This window comes from Bufo bufo, chromosome 6 (assembly GCF_905171765.1).
Source record: "Bufo bufo chromosome 6, aBufBuf1.1, whole genome shotgun sequence".
NCBI lineage: Eukaryota > Metazoa > Chordata > Amphibia > Anura > Bufonidae > Bufo > Bufo bufo.
The window spans coordinates 313,235,440-313,256,998 of NC_053394.1; the positions used below are offsets into that span (position 1 = coordinate 313,235,440).

At 43.8% G+C, this 21,559-nt stretch overlaps 1 protein-coding gene across 3 annotated transcripts in view; it reads right to left on the reverse strand.

The window, feature by feature from the left end:
* Positions 1 to 385: 385 nt before the first annotated feature.
* LOC121005428 (signal transducer and activator of transcription 5B) overlaps positions 386 to 21,559 on the reverse strand; it is a 218,877-nt gene continuing 197,703 nt past the window's right edge. For 2 of the 3 annotated variants that reach the window (XM_040438191.1, XM_040438193.1), the window contains exons 10-20: positions 20,214 to 20,393; positions 19,383 to 19,470; positions 18,951 to 19,073; positions 16,348 to 16,440; positions 15,974 to 16,180; positions 14,394 to 14,488; positions 10,628 to 10,758; positions 10,253 to 10,417; positions 8,968 to 9,016; positions 8,349 to 8,447; positions 386 to 3,104 (exon numbers count right to left, since the gene is read on the reverse strand). In XM_040438191.1, the coding sequence (XP_040294125.1) occupies positions 2,975 to 3,104; positions 8,349 to 8,447; positions 8,968 to 9,016; positions 10,253 to 10,417; positions 10,628 to 10,758; positions 14,394 to 14,488; positions 15,974 to 16,180; positions 16,348 to 16,440; positions 18,951 to 19,073; positions 19,383 to 19,470; positions 20,214 to 20,393 (1,360 nt within the window). In that variant the 3' untranslated portion in view covers positions 386 to 2,974. The remainder of the gene's footprint in view (positions 3,105 to 8,348; positions 8,448 to 8,967; positions 9,017 to 10,252; positions 10,418 to 10,627; positions 10,759 to 14,393; positions 14,489 to 15,973; positions 16,181 to 16,347; positions 16,441 to 18,950; positions 19,074 to 19,382; positions 19,471 to 20,213; positions 20,394 to 21,559) is intronic. The other variant, XM_040438192.1, reaches the window with a different exon arrangement.

Consider the following 21,559-nt stretch of genomic DNA (forward strand, 5'->3'; position numbering starts at 1 on the left):
CATACTGTGGAGGAGATCGTTGCATGTAAATGCTTCCTTCCCGACAATCGTCTGCTAAACAGTCCCGTCTAAAGAGACCTTAAAGGGGTTGTCCCACAAAAAATATTCTACAATTTTCAAACCAGCATCTGGATCTGAATACTTTAATATTTGCATGCAATAAAAAAATTAGTATAGCCACTGAGTTATTTAATGAAATATATATGTACAGTGCCACCTGCTGCTTGTTCTTTTTCTTATTTCTTTTGTCCAGCTCACAATGAAGGCTGCACATGCTCAGTTTCATCCTTCAACTGCCTCCTGAGCTGTGATAGGGAGAGAGCTCCAGCAGAATGAACTGTCCATAGAAACCAATCCGGTCACTGCTGCTATTTTTGAACCGCTATAACACGTCAGCTGGGCTCTGATTGGTTGCCAACCTTACCCACTGTGTCATGATTTCAATGTTTCTTTCATACATTAGTATAAGCAAATGTTAAAGTTGTTCTCTACTCTTTAGATATTGATAACCCTATCCTCTATTGAGGTCATCAATATTAGATTGGTGGGGGTCAGACACCCGGTACCCTGACCGAATTTGCAAATCGTCAACGTAGGGATGAGTGAATCTATTTGTACAAATCAATTCGTTCATGACATCAAATAGAGTTCTTCAGCTGCGAGGGGCTGTAAGAGGATCCCCCCTGCCACTTGACTGACAGTGACATACAGCTCGCCCAGCCCTGACAATTCTGAGTGTGTGCTGCTGTTCTGAGTGGCGTCGCAAGTGCAGAGGCTTTGCTTCCAAACCCGGGGCAGGGACTGTTCCTGTGCCGCTACCCAGAAGTGTGCACAGTTGGCAATCTGACTGTAGGACTAGACTACAACTCTCTGGCAATCTGACTGTAGGACTAGACTACAACTCTCTGGCAATCTGACTGTAGGACTAGACTACAACTCTCTGGCAATCTGACTGTAGGACTCTTTGCATTGTTGATTCAGTTAATTTTAGATTATTAACACTGCAGGGTCGACACAATAAGCTTTGATAGGGTTTTCTAAATATGCCCTGAACTAAGGGGAACCTGACCTGGTGATGGGTCCCCTTTATAATAGGTCTCTTATGGGAATGGACAATGTGATTGTAACAGAATAATATTTTCTAGAAGCCTGAAGAGTGGTAAAGATGTTTGCTGGTCACTTTTGTACAGTCAGAAGTCTCGCAGGACGCAAGTGCTATCCAGGACTGATTTCATGGGACCATACCACTTGTGTCACATGCCATGCTGCACTTGTGCTGTGGCTGTAATATGGTATGATAATATTACATGAGCTGAAATACATTACTGGAGGTCTTTTGACAATTGTGCTCAAAATAAATGAGGCCATTTCAGAAAAGTGGAGGAAAAAAAATAATAAAATAGAAACAATTCATATAGTTCGTTATATTTTGAAGTATATATATTTTTATAGATATATATATTTAATGTTAAATAAACTTAAGGGGAATCTGTCACTAAATACCTCTCAATAAACCAGCAGACATGGGAGATGTGCCCTTGTCAGTTGAATCTAATGGTGTTGGTCCCATCTTGCTCTGTTCAGAAAACAGCATCTTAATTAAATGCAAATTAGTCCATGGGTGCAACGAGAGTGCTGCCATTGCATCTCGTTGCACCCAGAGCCTCCACTCACTTTCCTATATGCCACAACCCCAGCATTTTTACTTACAGGACCTGGCAGCGAAGACGTAAACACGCTTGATCTCCAAGTCTCATGCTTGCACCTTTGCATTAGTGTTTGGTGTAGGTACAGTTTAGAAGTGCCATGGCTTGTGAATTCTGTACCGCTCCGGCGCCAAACATTGGCCAAGGCCAATGTTTGACATATCTGTACTGTACTGTGCCAAGCACTGAAGCAAAAAGGCAGGCGCAAAACTTTTGGGCCAGACATGATTACCTCTTTACTGTCTGGCCCTGTCAGTAAAAGTGGTGGGGCCACGACTTGTAGGAGAGCGAGCGGAGCCCCTGGGTGCCACAAGATGCAATGGCAATGCCCTTGTTCCACCCAGGGGCTTATTTGCATATTATTAAATCAATGTTTTCTCTGCAATGCAGCCACAGAGCAAGATGGGACCAAAGCCATTAGATTCAGTTGACAAGGGCACATCTCCCAAGTCAGCTGGTTTTATTGAGAGCTATTTAGTGACAGATTCCCTTTAAAACCCTAATTAACCCTAAGTAGGGTTTATTTATATTAGCTCTCTGTTATCTTCTAACTCTTCCTACACTGGGGCTCAGATATGGAGGAGAAGACTATACATATCTTGTAAAGTAAACATGATTGACATTTAGCTTGATCCGAATCCCTAAGGACTATGGCCTATACACTGCTTGTGGCTTATCGCTCAGCAACATTTCACAACCCACTGAAGCAGAGTAAAGGTTATACTGACAAAGATAAAAATCCTAAACAAAATTAACTTTAAAGAGGATGTCCGCCCTCTGTTGGACCTACTCTTACCCCATGTAATATGGAGGAATCCTCTCCTGTCATAACACAGGCTGCCAGCCATAAAGGGCCTTTAAACTTTTAGGACGGGGAGGCTAATTATGTTCAGTTCCTGTTCATTACAACACTTACATACAGCTCTATAAACAACGTGTAGATGGAACTGAAGACTGAAAGCGTCCCGTCTTGTGCTGCAGGTTTAAAGCACAGTATGACTTGCACCTTCAGAAAAAAAAGGAAGGCCAGGCATTACCTCCCCTTATATTACCTGAGGTGAGAGCAAGTACAAATGTGGACAAAACCTTTAAGTGGGTAATAGAACTTAAAATATGGGAGGATACAGTTTTCTTGTCAAAAAAGTACCATAAAATAAACAAAAGAAAATAAAACCTATGTATCACCATGCACATAATACCAAATTATTTTTTGTGAAAACAATTCACATTTAGATTTTTGGAGGCAGTGAGCCGTGGGTAGGACTACATCAGGACTGCGCATGGGGAATCCACTGGCTGTTATCCAGGGGTCTTCGGAGCAGTTCTTCCACGTGCCTTGCCACATCCATACTATCATCTAGGTCAAAGTCTCCATCAGGATCCAAAACAGAGTCAGGACTGTAGAGAAAGACAAAAAAGTGCTCACAACTGTCTAGAAAAGTAGGATAAGTTCCTCTTCTGTTTGCTCTTCTACTTACTCTAACGTTTACAGTAAACTGTGGTTTTAAGAACTATAGAGGTTTTTCTTCACATTTATAGTACGGCCACACATGGCATATACTGTGCCGATTTTTTACAGTGGAATTCCTTATGGACTATGTGCAGCATTAACAGGAGTCACAAGGTGGATGAAATTTAAAAAAATGTCATCCACCTGCTGCAGAAAATGTCTACAAATTGAATGGGAACTTGACGTAAGGTGCAGATATTAAATTCACAGAATGTCAATTTATGCTACTGATATGTGGTAAAATCCACAGCAGATTTTCCTAAACAAAATATGCCATGTGTGGCCATAACCTTACAGGAAGCCTGTAGAGAAGGAAGGCACAGAGTGCTGGAAGGTAAGGAAGATTGCTTCACCTAATGCACTGCTGATACAACGGATACATCAGGCAAATGAGCAGGGCCACATAATAGTGCTGAATGTAAGAGCCATGGCCAAACCCCCCCCCCCCCCCCAATATTTTTTTTTTACGCTGGGTAAGCACTTGGCCAATATATTATTAACCAGAAATTTAAAGGGAAAATGTTACCAGGATTTAACCTTACAAACCATTGCCACCACTTTAAAGGGGTTATCCCATTACAACAACCTATGCCCTAGATAGGGGATAAGTGTCTGATCACCTGGCCTCCGCCGATCACAAGAATGGGGGCCCAAGTTTCTGTTTGACTGAAGCACTGGACACTCCATTCAACTTTATGGGTCTTATACCTCATTCAACTCTATGGGGGTCAAAGTTTGTACCCAGATGAAAACATAACATCTATCCACAGAATAGGGATTTGATTGATGGGGGTCCATTCTCAGGATTTTTGGGGGCTCCAGCAGTTGGACTCCCTCTAATCAAACACTTAACTTATTGTAATGGAACAACACCTTTAACTTGACCTGGAAAGATTTTTCTAAAGGTACAGAGGTAACTGTACTGCAGCAGGTATGCCGCACTGCAAATTACAAATCTCTATAACTCTAGAAAGGCAAGATGGTGGCAGTGGTTTATCCAGGTAAATTCTGGTGACCTGTCCCCTCGTAATATACAGCTAAAGAGGAACTCTCAACAACTCGCATGTCGCTTTAGTAATTACAAGCAAAAATGAAATAATTCCTATGTTCTGCCTCTATATGGGTGTGTCCCTATAAAACAGGACTTTTGCCAGCACTGGCTGGACAGTGCCGAAGTCTGTAGGGACACACACCCATTAATTTATTCATAACATTTTAAAAGGAACGGTACAGGATATGATAAAAGTTACAATAAAGGTCCATTCACATGTCCGCAAGTGTTTTGCGGTGCGCAAATTGCGGACCCGCAAAAACACTGGACCACACATGGCCGGCACCCCAATAGAAATGCCTTTTCTTGTCCGGGTCTGCGAACAAGAATAGGACATGCTTTATTTTTTTGCGGGGCTGCGGAAGAGAAGTGCGGATGCAGACAGCACACCGTGTGCTGTCCGCATCCGCACTTCCGTTCCGCGGCTCCATTGAAAATGAATGGGTCCGCACCGTTCCACAAAATTGCAGAACGGATCCGGACCTATTCATACGGACGTGTGAATGGACCCTCAAACCGATCTGAACTCTGCAGCAGAATTTCACTCGTGGTTGATGGATGCACAGAGTTTATCCTAAAGGGGCTTTCTGGCACTTAAATATTGATGATCTGTCCTAAGGATAGGACAGCACACACTGTAAATTATACAGTGCAAAGACTTTATTGATGCTCCCAAGCAAACATGTGGCAACGTTTTTTTTTTCAGCCCACCTCTCGGCATGTTTGCCGTACTGCGGCCAGACCTCCGGCCTGCCCAAATATAGTGAATCGGGCGGACCTCCGGCGGCACAGTGCACTAGCGGTAGCACGGATCCGGCAGGCTGCTCACCGCCAGAACAGCCTGCCGGAGAAGACTACCTCTAGTGTGAAAGTAGCCTAAGTCGACCCTCCCCGCGCATGCTGCATTCTGCTGAACTCGCTATACAGCAGCACATACCTGTCACATCCGGTGCATCCAGGTGATGTCTCCACAACTTCTTTCAGCTGCACCTAGTCTCTTGCAGAGTGTGACACACAGACATCTTAGCTTCCTCACATTTCTATCATCATCCCCCAACCTGGAGTCCCACAGTGTTCTCCTACTGCTCGCTGTGCTCCCCAATAACCCCAAATACTATGCTGAAGAAAAATGAGTGCTGTACAGATAGCCTCCCCCCCCCATAGTAATACTGATCCTCGTAGTCCCACCAATAGTAATTCCCTTCTAGAGTGTCCTCATTAGTAATACTGCCCCCGACAGTGTCCCCAACAGTGATGATGCTTCCCAAGAGTGCCTCCATTAGTAGAAGAGCCCTCCAGTATTAATAATGCCCTCGCAGACCCCTCAGTAGTAATAAGGCCCCCATAGTGCTCTTTGTAGAAATAAGGCGGATCTATAAGTCACTCCTACAGAGCCCCCAGTAGTAATAAGAACGCCTAATGTCCCCTGGATTTAAAATGCCCCCCCCCAGTACCTCCAGTATTTATACTGCCCCCTACTGTTATAATGCTCTCCCCTGCAGTGCCCCCTGTAGTTATATTCCTCCTCTTAGTGTCCTCACAAATTTTAATTCCTCAGCCCCTCCACCATACAGTCCCATGTAAATAACACTATTCCCCTCCCTCCGCCATAGAGTCCCATGTAAATACCACCCCCTCTCCAGCCCCCTCCAATATACAGTCCCATGTAAATAACATCCCTCTCTGTCTACTGCCCTCTCCAATATACAGTCCCATGTAAATAACATCACCCCCTCCCAGACACCTTCAACATAGTCTCATGTAAATAACACCACCCCCTCTCCAACCTCCTCCAACATACAGTCCCATGTAAATAAAATCGCCCCCTCCAACACACAGTGCCATGTAAATAACATCACTCCCTCCCACAGCCGCTATCAACATACAGTCCAATGTAAATAACATCACTCCCATCACCACCATCAACATACAGTCCCATGTTAACATCGCTCCTTCCCACAGCCGCCATGAACATACAGTCCCATGTAAATAAAATCGCCCCCTCCAACACACAGTCCCATGTAAATAACATCACTCCCTCCCACAGCCGCTATCAACATACAGTCCAATGCAAATAACATCACTCCCATCACCACCACCAACATACAGTCCCATGTTAACATCACTCCTTCCCACAGCCGTCATGAACATACAGTCCCATGTAAATAAGGCGACTTTCACACTCCTGTTTTGTGCGGATCAGTCATGGACGTATTCGTTCAGATAATACAACCGTCTGCATCCGTTCAGAACGGATCCGTTTGTATTATCTTTAACATAGCCAAGACGGATCCGTCTTGAACACCATTGAAAGTCAATAGAGGACGGATCAGTTTTCTATTGTACCAGATTGTGTCAGTGAAAATGGATCCGTCCCCATTGACTTACATTGTGTGCCAGGACGGATCTGTTTGGCTCAGTTTCATCAGACTGACACCAAAACGCTGCAAGCAGCGTTTTGGTGTCAGTCTCCAAAGCGGAATGGAGACAGAACGGAGGCAAACTGATGCATGCTGAGCGGATCCTTTTCCATTCAGAATGCATTAGAATGCAAACTGATCCGTTTTGGACCACTTGTGAGGGCCCTGAATGGATCTCACAAACTGAAAGCCAAAACGCAAGTGTGAAAGTAGACTAACATCACTCCCTCCCCCAGCCACCATGAATATACAGTCCCATGTAAATAACATCACTCCCTCCCACAGCCGCCTTCAACATATAGTCCCATGTAAACAACATCACCCCCCTCCCACAGCAGCCTTCAACATACAGCCTCATTTAAATAACATCACTCCCTCCCCCAGCCACCATCAATATACAGTCCCATGTAAATATCACCCCTTCCCCAGCCTTATCCAACATACAGTCCCATGTAAATCACTCCCTACCACAGCCACCATCAATATACAGCCCCATGTAAATAACATCACTCCTGAACGTTTAGTCCCATGATAACATCCCTCCCTTCAGTCCTAACATACAGTCCCAGTTAAATAACCACAACTCCCAGCATTGCTCTGCCTCTCCCTTCACTTACCTCGCCTCATGTAGCAGACATCACCACAGCTTCTTCCCCAGGACTTCTCTTATTCACTGCGGGCCTCTCCTGCACTGGTCACATGATGGTGATGTCATCGTAGGTCCTTCTCAATCCCTACCTTCTGCACTGATCACGTGACCTGTGATGTCATCACAGGTCCTTCAGATCTTGCAGTGCATTATATCCAATTGTATGGCTGTCCTAAGGACGGCAATACAGTTGTATCTGCCTGGCAGGCAGTAAATTCGGGGCGTGGGACAAAACATCAGGGGCCCAGGCCCCGAATGTTTTAGCCTAGCAACGCCCCTGATCCTCAGATAGGTCATCACTGCCTCATCAGTAGGGGTCTGGCTTCCAGAAACCCCTGACGAGAAGCTGTTAGAAGGGGCTTGGCCTCTTCCTCGGCCTGTGATGTCATATCCATCGGGCATGGCCTTTGTGCAGCTCAGTCCTATTTAAGTGAATGAGACTGAGCTACAAAACCAAACCAGCCTCTATACAATGTAGTGTACTGCACTGTGCTTGGTATGTTAAGAGAGGCCACAGTGTTTGTTTGTGCGGAGGGCCCCTCAAACAGCTGATTGGCAGGGGTACTGGGAGTTTGACCCCAACCAATCTAATTAATTCCCAGAAAACCCCTTTAAGGATATCCACGTCTGGTTTAGAGGTACCGTTCTGATATTATACTAGTATTAAAATTGATTCCCTCTGGTCTTTATCAACTGGAGTAATAAAGTGGGCAATGCTGAGCGGCCGGATGATAGATAAACCATTTGTCTTGAACAGAGATACTCAGTGTTACTTGCAGCACAGCCTTTTGCCAGTGACAGGCTTCTCAAGTAGTACTCAATGACAAGCATCAGGGGCAAAAGCAAAACGGCCTGTGCTGTCCATTTCTTAGCAGGCTCTTCAAAAATGAAAGCTGAGCTGTTATTGGTTGCTATGGGCAACACAAGTTTTTTAAGACAGCTTTCATGAATCTGCCTCGAAAAGTTTTATCATAAATATATCAATGTATATATAATACAATGTATAGCTTACTTCTGCTGGTACAAGTTATAGTGTGACTGGGTACAAACTGCAGGGGATGGTGCCTGGTCCATGTAGCTGCTTGGTGGGATTACATCAGAGGTCACAAACCTTACAAAAAAAAAAGACAATAATGCTGAGCCATTTGTCTGAACATTGTTCTCCAGGTTAGATATGATGTAAGTTACCTCCATACTATAGGGAATGTTCATTTACAGCACTAAATATTAATGGGGTAGTCCAGTAATTTCACAGTATCCCCTATCCACATCTCTATGGTCCTGCTGGAAAATGCCCATAGGTGTACTCACCTCTCCCCGTTGCCCGACCTGCCGCTCTGTTCGTTTCGGGAAGGAGGGGCTGCAGGGTACGAGGACCCATTCTTGTGATTGGTGGGGATCCCAGCGGTAGGATTCACACCGATCTAGTAGTTATACCCCTACCATGTGGACAGGGGATAACCTGAAATCCTTTTAAGAGGTAAAAAGAGACTGGACACAAACTATTAAAATCTACCAGGATAACGGAACTGAATGTGAAGCGAAGGTCATGTGCAACTAGTTCTTGTGTTCTGGGATGATGTGGTATGTGCATATATATATATATATATATATAATGAACTGAGGCTTACTCTGGAACCACTTGCTTTATGGCTGGCTTGACATATCCATCTGCTTTTGCTGTAGGAAGTAAAAATATAAAAAGAGGAATAAAAAAGTACACCGGTAGAAAACACAAACTAAGGCTTTATGCACACAAACATATTTTTTGTCCATGTCGGGTCTGCATTTTTTGCGGATCGAATACAGAATCATTGATTTCTATGAATGTCATCTGTGTAGCCGGGCCACAAGTTATAGAACCTATCCTAGGTTCTGCAAAAATGGGTCCTGCACAAACTGCAAGATGCACAGGGACCGCATCTGTATTTTGTGGATCTGTGATTTGCAGACCACGAAATGGATATGGTCGTGTGCAGGAGGCCTAAGTATCACTGAACTTCCCTTTATGACTGGGTAATGAAATATTTACAGAATACAACACTGCAATACACACCTGAACAGGTCACCTTAAGTGTAATAAAATACCTTTTCCAGCCGGATTAATTATCAGGACATTAGAGTTTGGATTTTTTCTTACCTGGTTTCACAATGCAATTTTTGCCCGTGTGGCAAATGTAGGTAAAGCATATAAAAACCATGTGCATCAGAAGCCACTGCTGAGCTGCCAAAAACTGTATCATGAAACTGTAGTAAAATCCTCGTAAATCGCATGGGGTTTTGCCAAACGGATTGCAGTTCCCAGTATTGGCACCCTTAAACCACCTTAAGGAGGACCTTTCATGTTTTTTTTTTAAATTCAAGATAAATACCTTTACTTGCGGGGTACCCCCTGCTGATGCTGCCACCCTGCCAGTTTTTTTTAAATATCGCTCCTGCGCCCCACTGTGAAACCTTCCCCCTGGCTGTGACGCTCTTCGTTGTGTTTGGATTGCGGCACAGCCAGGGAGAAAAAGACGCACATTGAGAAACCCTGGCGTCGTCTCCTCCCTGTACCGATGCTCAGTATTAACATACTGAGCGGGAAAACTACAGGGGGCACAGGAGCGATATCTTTAAAAAACAGGCAGAGTGGCAGCATCAGTGGGGTACCCCGCAAGTAAAGGTATTTATCTTGAATAAAAAAAATTAAAAAAACATGAAAGGTCCTCTTTAAGACTAAAGTTAAAGTCAAAGTCACATGAATATCTGCAGAGAGTGGAACTAGTACAATTTTTACTTTTACGTAGGGTGTAAATGGAAAAGAAAATTATCAAAACCAGTACAAGTATAGAAATATATGAACGAAGTTTGGCAAACTCTCACACACATACATTTATACCAATACAAGATGACCAACAGGCAAAAAAATCTTACAAGGATTGCAGAGCACTGGGGTGTAATACTTTGAGAAAACTTCATCTTTCGGCCTGTCAGGAAATACATAGATGAGATAGTTCAGGTCTCCAAGTCGGTCCGCCAGCGAACGTACTGAAAAATCTCGGCTTGTAAATGGCATCAGGTTCCATAAGGCCCTCTCCGCTAAACAGGCAGAGTAAAAAAACAAAACAAAAGACAACACAATGAAAAAACCCCAAAACACATTATCTCAATATGACATGTCAGAATTACAGTAAAAACAATACTAGAAAAGCTGGGGATGTCCTTTAACATCAGCTGGACAGGGAAACAGGACCCCGATACTAGTACAAAATTCTTTTTGATGTTGTTTAGCTAAGAGCGGAAACTTACGCAACTCAAACTTCCAAGCTATTGTGATGCCCCCAATCTCAGAATCACTGAAGCGCAGGAGGAAAGTTCCATCTCTTTTGTTCACCAACATATCATGAGCTTGCTGCTTGTTGACAAAGCCCAGAATGGCCCTAAAATTAAATATAGGTTAGAAAGTTAATTTAAGTCACAGATTGGCAATACGCAGAGGCACACAAGGCAGGATAGCATTGAACTAGATGAGAAAGGAAAGCTGCATAGTGGGAAATATATAATATATACAGGTATATGCGACTCATTTTCTCACCATCTGAGCTGGTGACAGATCCTGGTTAACATGATGACAGGAGAGAACTATTGTTTTCAGGTCCAAAATTTGGTGATTAACTTCTTAATACATCCATTCACACGACAGCAAATCGCAGATCCACAAAATACAGATGCAGTCTTTGTGCATCCCACATTGTAACAAAGCCTATTCTTGTCTGCACGCTGAGTGGGTCAGCATCCAATCCACAAAAAAAGTGGATCAGATGCCGACCAAAAATACGATCGTGTGAATGGGGCCTTACAGCGAAGCGAGCTTCATTTTTATGATACAGAGCTAAAAATCCCCTGAACATACATGTATTTATCCCCTTCAGGACCAGGCGATTTTCATTTTTGTCTTTTACTCCCTGCCAGTGGCGTACCTAGAGAAGTAAGGGCCCATAGGAAGGATCAAACCAGGCCCCCCACACAGGACAGAAGGGTTTCCACCTAAACCCCTTTCAATGACCCTTGGGCCATTTTTTCCACTGCCCCATTTGCTAAAAGTTGTTCCTTTAGGCCCCTTTCACACAAGCGAGTTTTCCGCGCGGGTGCAATGCGTGACGTGAACGCATAGCACACGCACTAAATCCTGACCCATTCATTTCAATGGGTCTGTGTACATGAGCGTTGTTTTTCACGCATCAGTTCTGCGTTGCGTTAAAATCGCAGCATGTTCTATATTCAGCGTTTTTCACGCAGCCCTGGCCCCATAGAAGTGAATGGGGCTGCATGAAAAACGCATTGCATCCGCAAGCAAGTGCGGGTGCGATGCGTTTTTCACTGATGGTTGCTAAGAGATGTTTGTAAACCTTCAGTTTTTTATCACGCGCGTGAAAAACGCATCAAAACGCATTGAACCCGCGCGGAAAAAACTAAACGCAATCGCAGACAAAACTGACTGAACTTGCTTGCAAAATAGTGCGAGTTTCACTGAACGCATCCGGACCTAATCCGTCACGCTCGTGTGAAAGGGGCCTTAGAGCAGGCATTCTCAACCTGAGGCCCTCCAGCTGTTGTAAAAGTACATCTCCCACAATGCCCTGCTGTAGGCTGATAGCTGTAGGCTGTTCGGGCATGCTATGGAGTTGTAGTTTTGCAACAGCTGGAGGGACGCAGGTTGAGCATGCCTGCTTTAGAGGGTAGAGTCCTGACCAAGTTTTTACCCCCAGTAGACAAGTGGATGATCCCAACTGTGCCCCCTCTTGCCCTGAGCCCTATAGCAGTCGCATGGTCTGCCGCTATAGTAGTTACGCCCCTGCTCCCTGCCTTCCCAAAGTCATAACTTTTTATTTTTCTATTCACAAAGCCGTATGAGGGCTTTTTTTTGTGGGAAAAGTTGTACTTTCTAATGGCACCATTTACGGTTGCATACAATGTAGTGAAAAAGGGGAAAGAATTCCAAATTGAGTGGAATTATAAATAAAAAAAATTCCACCACGGTTTTATGGGTTTTATTTCAACAGTGTTTCCTATGCAGTAAAACTGGCCTGATACTTTCATTTTCTGGGTCAGTACAATTACAACGATACCACATATGTATAGTTTTTTTTTGCGTTTTAATACTAAAAATTTGGACAAAAACACATTTTTTATTTGCATTGCCACATTCTGACCCCTATAACTTTTTTATTTTAATGTATACTGAGCTGTGTATGACTTTTTGATCACTTTTTATTCCATTTTTTGTGGGAGATGAAGCGACCAAAAAAATGTCGAATTGGCCATTTCGCTGTTCGCCCAATGGGATAAATATTTTATATATTAATACTACACAGCAATGCCCATGATGTTTATTTTTTATATATTTATTTTATCTTTATATTTTTAAATATAAATTTTTTTTTTTTTTACTTTTTAATAATTTTTTCTAGGGAACTTTAACAATGTGTTTCTATGGAGCCGTAGCAGGCTCTCCATAGGAACTAAAGTGCGGCAGCCTCGTATCACTGAGGAGCTGCTGCACACACCATCCGGCTCCCTGATCCTCACTAGGGGGAGCCGGTGCACTGCCAGAAGAACGTGCTCCTGGTTTTTGACCTCCCAGATGCTGTGGTCACATTTGACCACGCCATCTGAGGAGTTAAATGTATGCGATCCTTGCTATCGTCGATCACATATATCAGTCCTGGGTGCCTGCTGTTTAAAGGCTAAGTACACCTTTGGGGCAATTTTTTATTATTGCATTGTACTCATTTTGAGCTAAAAATCTTTTTTTCAATTGGTTTTCATTAACAATATGGAATCCTTTTTTGTGTACAGCGCTGAGATGCTCTACTAGAAGCCTGTGGATTTTCTGTCTTTTCCGTCACCTGAAGAGTAGACATGCTCCTCATCTCTGTTCTCTCACATTATAAACACTCATAAGAATGTGGCTTAATTAATTGTTTATGACCTCTTGGTAGTTTAGAGATAAGGGTTATTAGATGACCACACAAAGTGAAAATGAAAGTACCAGTCACACAGTTAGAGAAACAGTTAAAGAGGACCTTTCACCGATCCGGACATTGTGAACTAAGTATACAGACATACAGACATGGAGAGCGGCGTCCGGGGATCTCACTGCACTTACTATTATCCCTGGGCGCCGCTCCGTTCTCCCGCTATGCCCTCCGGTATCTTCGGTCACTAAGTTATGGTAGGGGGAGATTTCGGTCACTAAGTTATAGTAGGCGGAGTCTGCCCTTGTTCTGCTGTAGCGCTGGCCAATCGCAGCGCAGAGCTCACAGCCTGGGAGAAAAGAATACCGGAGGGCATAGCGGCAGAACGGAGCGGCGCCCAGGGATAATAGTAAGTGCAGTGAGATCCCCGGGCGCCGCTCTCCATGTCTGTATACTTAGTTCACAATGTCAGGATCGGTGAAAGGTCCTCTTTAACCCTTTGTTTCAGAATGGCTCAATATTTTTAAAAAGGCCAATTGAAAATGTTTTTTAGGCAAAAATTAGTAAAATGCAATCATAAACAAAGATTTCCCCCAAAAGGTGTACATAGCCTTTAAAACAGCAGGCACCCAGGAGCTATGGCTCCCGCTGCACTTGTGAGCGAGTGCCATCTTTAAACACAAACTTGTGTGCAGCGAGATCTTTTTCTCCCTCTAGGGGAGGTTTCAGGCTGAAAGTATTTTTTAAATCTCTCTCTATGCGGGGGATATGCAGCTCTCCGAAAAACTAATTTCTGGCACTAGAAATATATTATGTTAATCGGAACAAAACCAAACCATTCGACCTATTTTGATAAAAATCTAGCTAAAAAAACTAAACAAAACGTCATTCAATGGTGGACATTTACTATAAGAACTTGCTGATGTATTAAAACAAAGTTAAATGAACATGAGAAATGCAAGCTAACAATTGCTCATAGATAATTTGCATAAAACAGGTTATAAATTGCCATGACTAATTTCATGTGGGTTACAGATTATCACAAGAAGCCACCATGTTTTCTAGGCATTAATGAACTATACAGAGTTCACACTTACCCATCATTCCAGTGAGGCTTTAAGTGCTTTTTCAACACTTCCATTACTCCATCAAACCATTGCCAGAAAGTGTAATTCCAGCCTTGCAAATTCTCCTAAATAAAAGAAAAAACACACACTATATGAACATACAGCAACTTAATAGTCTGTCGACTCATTATAAGGATCAATGGTCGTGGATATCACAAGTTTGCATTCGTCCCCCACTCCAAGCATCCAAGCCTGTGATGTCAGAATAGTAGCTTCCAAATAGTCAATGGTCATCTGCTAGAACAGTCCCAGCTATTGACATTTGTAACCGTCCATACACTGGATAACTGAAGTTAAAATTATAGTTTTGTATGCAGTGATAGCTCCATTTTACACATTGGCAAACTCAGCTCTGCAACATCTGAATGGTCAGCGAAGCTCCTGTTCTCAGGTGCATCTCTCGCACCACTGACTTGATTTTGCCACTTTGATCATACCGTATGTGTACAAATATAGCATCATACCCTCCACCTACACAGACATATGAGCTGCGGGTTTTGCGATGGCAGATTTGAGAACCACAAACCCATGCTTTTTTTCTTTTCTTTCATAGTTCCAGCAAAGAGAATGACACTTTAAAAAACCTCATCTGAATACGGAGGAAAAAAATATGAGTGACAAATCGACCTGTGATGTGTATTGTAAATCTGCAGCATGTTAATTTAGGGCTCATTCAGACAACCATGTGTGTTTCGCGGTCCGCAAAACACGGATATTGGCTGTGCGCGTTCCGCATTTTGCGGAACACACACAACAGATATGCCTATTCTTGTCCGCAATTGTGGACAAGAATAGGACATGCTCTATCTTTTCTGCAGAAACACGGAACAGTAGTACATCTTTTGCGGCATCATTGAAATGAATAGGACACATAAAGATGGTTGTGTGAATGAGCCCTAATGCTGCAGATTTCCACCATGGATTTCAAACTTTGCAGTGCATAGGGTCAAATTAACAGCAGAATGTCCACACTTATGTCAGGGTGCATTATTCCTTGCAGAACACGCTTTTTACAACTTTTACAGGATGGCAATGGTGAGGCACAGAGCAGGTACCATACCAGTACGAATGTAACAAGATGTTTTTACTTTCAATGACAAGTGGCATCTGAGAACTTACATATTACAAGTGTGGCACAATCCCTTAAAAAATTCCAAGTTCATGTCACTAGTGACTAATGGATATTTAGCAGTAGTTACCTCACTTATACACATTCAGGTACATTTTAGAAAATATGCGTGTACAAACAGGTGTAACAGAAATAGCTTTTTTCAATTCTGATATAATGTGTTATCATTTGTGCTTTTCACAGGACTTCTTAATGTGCAGAAAAGAAGCAGTTTTTTATCTCATGTATCTGTTACATCCATCAATTTCTCTGACACTTGATCAAAATAATGTGAGTAGAAACTGGAGAGGGCTCTTTGCATATTTCTAGTCCTTAGCAGCCCAGCAATTTTTGTACTAGCATGTGGCATGCCCAAGTGGCAACACTGGGACAGTGACCAGCTCCGTGCATGACCCTTAAGCCAGGATGTTCTGCCTCTCACCCTGTTGAACTGTGCCCAGGACACGGTCATGTTGTTAAAGTCATCCTTGTGGTTACTGGTGTTGTTGAAAAGTTTCTGTGCCAAGAACACAAGATTCTCATCGCTGAGCCCTCGGTTACTCTGAACTTCTGCCTTAAACTTCATGTTCAGAGCCTCACATAGCTGAGACCAAAGAACTTTTTCTGGAACCACAAATGGCACCCGACCCTGTAAAAAAAAGATCAGACACATTAGACGATGGAAAATTTTCCATGGGAAAAAAAAAAATGTATTGGGAATAATATAACAGCAGAAGTATGCAGCAAGGAGATCTGACCACATGACATAAAGAGGATGCAGGACCAGTGTAAGACAAGTCAAAGCTAACAACTTACTGGCTCGGCAAATGCATTGTCCCACAAGACTGTTGCTGTAGCATTGTTGTCCTGACTCCCATGGACAATTACAACAACAGGGAGAGAGAGGGTCTGTGGAAAAAGAACAGATCAATGATAAAAACTAATGGAAACCAAGAAAGTAATACAGTAAAACTTTCTAAATCCGGCACTGGACAGGTGTTGGATGATCAAATATTCTGGACTGATAGTTGGTCATAATATAGTACAGGGATCAGCATCCTTCGGCACTCCAGATGTTGTGACAACTATAACTCCCAGCATGCACACTTACCCAGCTGTTCTTGTAACTACCATATAAGTGAAAGGAGGATTCTGGAAGTTGTAGTTCCAGAATAGCTGGAGTGTCGAAGGTTGCTGACCCCTGGTATAGAATGTAAAACTTTAAGGGCTTATGCACACGAACGTGTGCTGGCTGGGCCTGTGCTGCGGACCGCAAATTGTGGTCTGCAATGCACGGGCACCGACCGTAGGGCCGCCGCATGTGGACGCGGACCCATTCACTTGAATGGGGTCTGCAATTCACATGCGAAGGTCCGCACCGAAAAAAGTAGTGCATGCACTACTTTTTTTGCCGTGCGGAGGCGCGGAGAGTAACCCCACGGAAGCACTCCGTAGTGCTTCCGTGGGGGTCCGTGCCTCAGTTCCGCATCGACCTTCCGGATTGAGGACCGCATCCGTGAGATTAAGGGGTGCACACAGCCAATGCCCGAATATTGCGGACCCGATGTTTGCGGCCCACAATACGGGCACGGCTGTGCAAGAGCCGTGTGCATGAGCCCTTAATGGGGTTTTCTCATCTCAGATAATGGGGGCATATCGCTAGGATATGCCTCCATTGTCTTATAGGTGCGGGTCCCACCGCTGGGACCCGCACCTATATCGAGAACGGAGCCCCGAAAGTGAAGGAGAGCGCACTGCACATGCGCAGTCGCCCCCCATTCATTTCTATGTAGCCGCCGAAAATAGCCAAGCGCTGGCTTGGCTATTGCCGTCTGCCCCATAGAAATGAATGGGAGCATGGGCCGCGCATGCGCAGCACGCTCCCAATCACTTCTATGGGAGAGGCGGGGATTAGCGCTTGGTGGTGGACGGACCCCGGGAAATCTGGGGTCCTCCAGCCACAGCGCTCCCCGCTCCGTTCTCGATATAGGTGCGGGTCCCAGCGGTGGAACCCGCACCTATCAGACAATGGGGGCATATCCTAGCGATAAGCCCCCATTGTCTAAGATGGGAATTCTGCTTTAAGGAAAGGCAGCATAAAATTAAATATTATCAGGAAAACTACTACAATCACTTTTTTATCCTAATCAGAGGGATTTCCTAAGGCCCCTTTCACACGGGCGAGTATTCCGCGCGGATGCGATGCGTGAGTTGAACGCATTGAACCCGCACTAAATCCTGAGCCATTCATTTCTATGGGGCTGTACACACGAGCAGTGATTTTCACGCATCACTTGTGCGTTGCGTGAAAATCGCAGCATGCTCCTCTTTGTGCGTTTTTCACGTAATGCAGGCCCCATAGAAATGAATGGGGTTGCGTGAAAATCGCAAGTATCCGCAAGCAAGTGCGGATGCGGAGCGATTTTCACGCACGGTTGCTAGGTGACGATCGGGATGGGGACCCGATCATTATTATTTCCCCTTATAACATGGTTATAAGGGAAAATAATAGCATTCTGAATAAAGAATGCATAGTAAAATAGGGCTGGAGGGGTTAAAAAATATAATATTAATTTAAATCCCCTTAATCCACTTGTTTGCGCAGCCCGCATCTCTTCTGTCTTTATCTGTGAACAATAGGACCTTTGATGACGTCACTACGCTCATCACATGATCCATCCATCATGTGATGAACGCAGTGACGTCATCAAAGGTCCTATTGCTCACAAATGAAGACAGAAGAGAAACCGGGCTGCGCAAACAAGTGGATTAAGGGGAGTTAAATTATTATAATTTTTTTAACCCCTCCAGCCCTATTGTACTATGCATTCTGTATTCAGAATGCTATTATTTTCCCTTATAACCATGTTATAAGGGGAAATAATACAATCTACACTACAACTAACCCAAACCTGAACTTCTGTAAAGAAGTTCGGGTCTGGGTACCACAGTCTGTTTTTTATCACGCGCGTGCAAAACACATTGCACCCGCGCGATAAAAACTGAACATCGGAACGCAATCGCAGTCAAAACTGACTGCAATTGCGTTCCTTCTCGCGCGGGTTTGCCGCAATGCACCAGGACGCATCCGGACACGCCCGTGTGAAAGAGGCCTAATTGATTCTATCATCTCTATCCCCTATTTCTGGGCTTATAAAATTCTGTGTTGCAATCAGGTGTAAGATTATTTGACTTTCTGGAAAATTGGAAAATTAAGGAATGATCACAAAAAAAATTGCGTAAGGTATTTGATAGTAATGAGCAATAATTGGACGTATGCGCCATGTTCTCTGGTAATTTAACACTTCATTACACTTCAGAAAATGACAATTTGAAATTGGCTTTAGTTATAGTGACAAATCTTCCTTTCAGGAACATCTATGGCAGATTGATCATTATATCTGTAATTGGCCTCTCACCTTCACCTGGAAAACCAGTTCATTTCCCCCAACACTGAACTGTGACTCAAACAATATAGTGAACTTCTCCTCAGTGACCGACTCTGCCCCACGCCGGTCTGAACGCTTGATCCTCTTCAAGGACTAGAAGAAAGAATTAAGGAATTAGCCAGAAGGAAGCTGGATTTTTATCATCTAATCTAATTAAACCATGTATAGGTGTTCCCAAAACATGTAAAAACTGCTTTAAAAAGGCAGAGGAGTTTTTGAGCAAAAATATGAAATCACCTCACAGAGTCTCCTATAAGAAATAATGAAGGTCACATCTGATGCCATTATTGGGGGCATATATCCAATTCAGCCAAATTTCAAGTTGCAGCATGCTGCTACTCTGGGTACATCAAAGGAAAACTTTTTCTGATACCAGAACCCATGGCATTAATGCATACCTACCATGTTTCTGAAGTGTGCGCTTAGCGTGCCGGTGGCCTGGTGGTACTCCATTACACAACAGTTATTCAGGATCTCTCCGCTACTCTCACTGTACAACAAAGGCAAAGTATTTTAGCGAATTACATCAGATTAAGTGATGAAAAATAATAAATTGCAGGCAAAAAATGAACCATGAGGACTGTTCTAGATTAGGAGCTATGACATAGATAAGGACTCTAACCATAGGAGGCAGCAATGAGATATTATAAGGGATACATAACAAAGATATGTGTTAGGCTACTTTCACACTTGCGGCAGGATGGATCCGACAGGCTGTTCACGCTGTCGGATCCGTCCTTCCGCTATTTCGCCGTGCCGCCGCTCCGTCCCCATTGACTATAATGGGGATGGGAGCGGAGCTCCGGCGCAGCACGGCGAAAGCCGGCGGACTAAAAAGTCCTGCATGTCCGACTTTTTAGTCCGGCGGCTTTCGCTGTGCACCGCCGTGCTGCGCCGGAGCTCCGCCCCCATCCCTATTATAGTCAATGGGGACGGAGGGGCGGTCCGGCGGCACGGCGAAATAGCGGAAGGGCGGATCCGACAGGGTGAACAGCCTGTCGGATCCGTCCTGCCGCAAGTGTGAAAGTACCCTTAGGTGAAGAAATCTATCTATCTCTTGACAGATGCTGCATACAGATGGCGGGCATGTTATATAACCATTATCTACAAAACTATCTTCAAGTCAGAGTGAAGTGCTAACAAACATCTCAATGTCTATGACCACTTCAAGACACAATACAGGTTAGCTAAGAAAAAGAGAAGAGATGGATACAAAGGAATGTCTCCACTTACTTGCGTGTGTTTTCATTCTTTAGAAGAGCCTTGGCTTGTAGTTCACTAATGATCGTGGCCTTCACTTGGGGTGGGTTCATGTGGACATTCAGTTTTCCACCCACCAGCAGCCGAACTGTTGCTGCAAACTTTGTCTGTGTTTTCAGTACCTGTGGAGGCTGCTTTTCAATGATAAATGTGCTGTAGAAAGAAGCAGAGATACTAAGTGTATAGACTTAATGACAACAACCAAGCTTCATCTGGTTCTTAGGGCAGATGATTGGGACAGTTATCAGGGACTAACACTGTACGAACACAAATGCCCATTTGGTAGGTGAGTACCTCTATGAACAAGGATGTCCTGTTGACAAACAATCAATATGGGAATGAATGACCGTAGTAGCGATCCTTCACCCCCATACAGAGGTGACTACTGTAAATGCAGCTGTAGTGCGGGGCTAAATGATGGCGCAATAATCAGGAACACACAGTTTGTTCCTGATCATTGCACTGTGCTTCGGCCCATGTGAATGGGTGCTTACAGAGAATGAATAGGTAATACATGACAAAGATTGTAAAGGTCACCAATAACCACAGCCAATAAAACAGTACAGTCGTGGCCAAAAGTTTTGAGAATGACACAAATATTAGTTTTCACAAAGTTTGCTGCTAAACTGCTTTTAGATCTTTGTTTCAGTTGTTTCTGTGATGTAGTGAAATATAATTACACGCACTTCATACGTTTCAAAGGCTTTTATCGACAATTACATGACATTTATGCAAAGAGTCAGTTTTTGCAGTGTTGGCCCTTCTTTTTCAGGACCTCTGCAATTCGACTGGGCATGCTCTCAATCAACTTCTGGGCCAATTCCTGACTGATAGCAACCCATTCTTTCATAATCACTTCTTGGAGTATGTCAGAATTAGTGGGTTTTTGTTTGTCCACCCGCCTCTTGAGGATTGACCACAAGTTCTCAATGGGATTAAGATCTAAGGAGTTTCCAGGCCATGGACCCAAAATGTCAACGTTTTGGTCCCCGAGCCACTTAGTTATCACTTTTGCCTTATGGCACGGTGCTCCATCGTGCTGGAAAATGCATTGTTCTTCACCAAACTTTTGTTGGATTGTTGGAAGAAGTTGCTGTTGGAGGGTGTTTTGGTACCATTCTTTATTCATGGCTGTGTTTTTAGGTAAAATTGTGAGTGAGCCCACTCCCTTGGATGAGAAGCAACCCCACACATGAATGGTTTCAGGATGCTTTACTGTTGGCATGACACAGGACTGATGGTAGCGCTCACCTTTTCTTCTCCGGACAAGCCTTTTTCCAGATGCCCCAAACAATCGGAAAGAGGCTTCATCAGAGAAT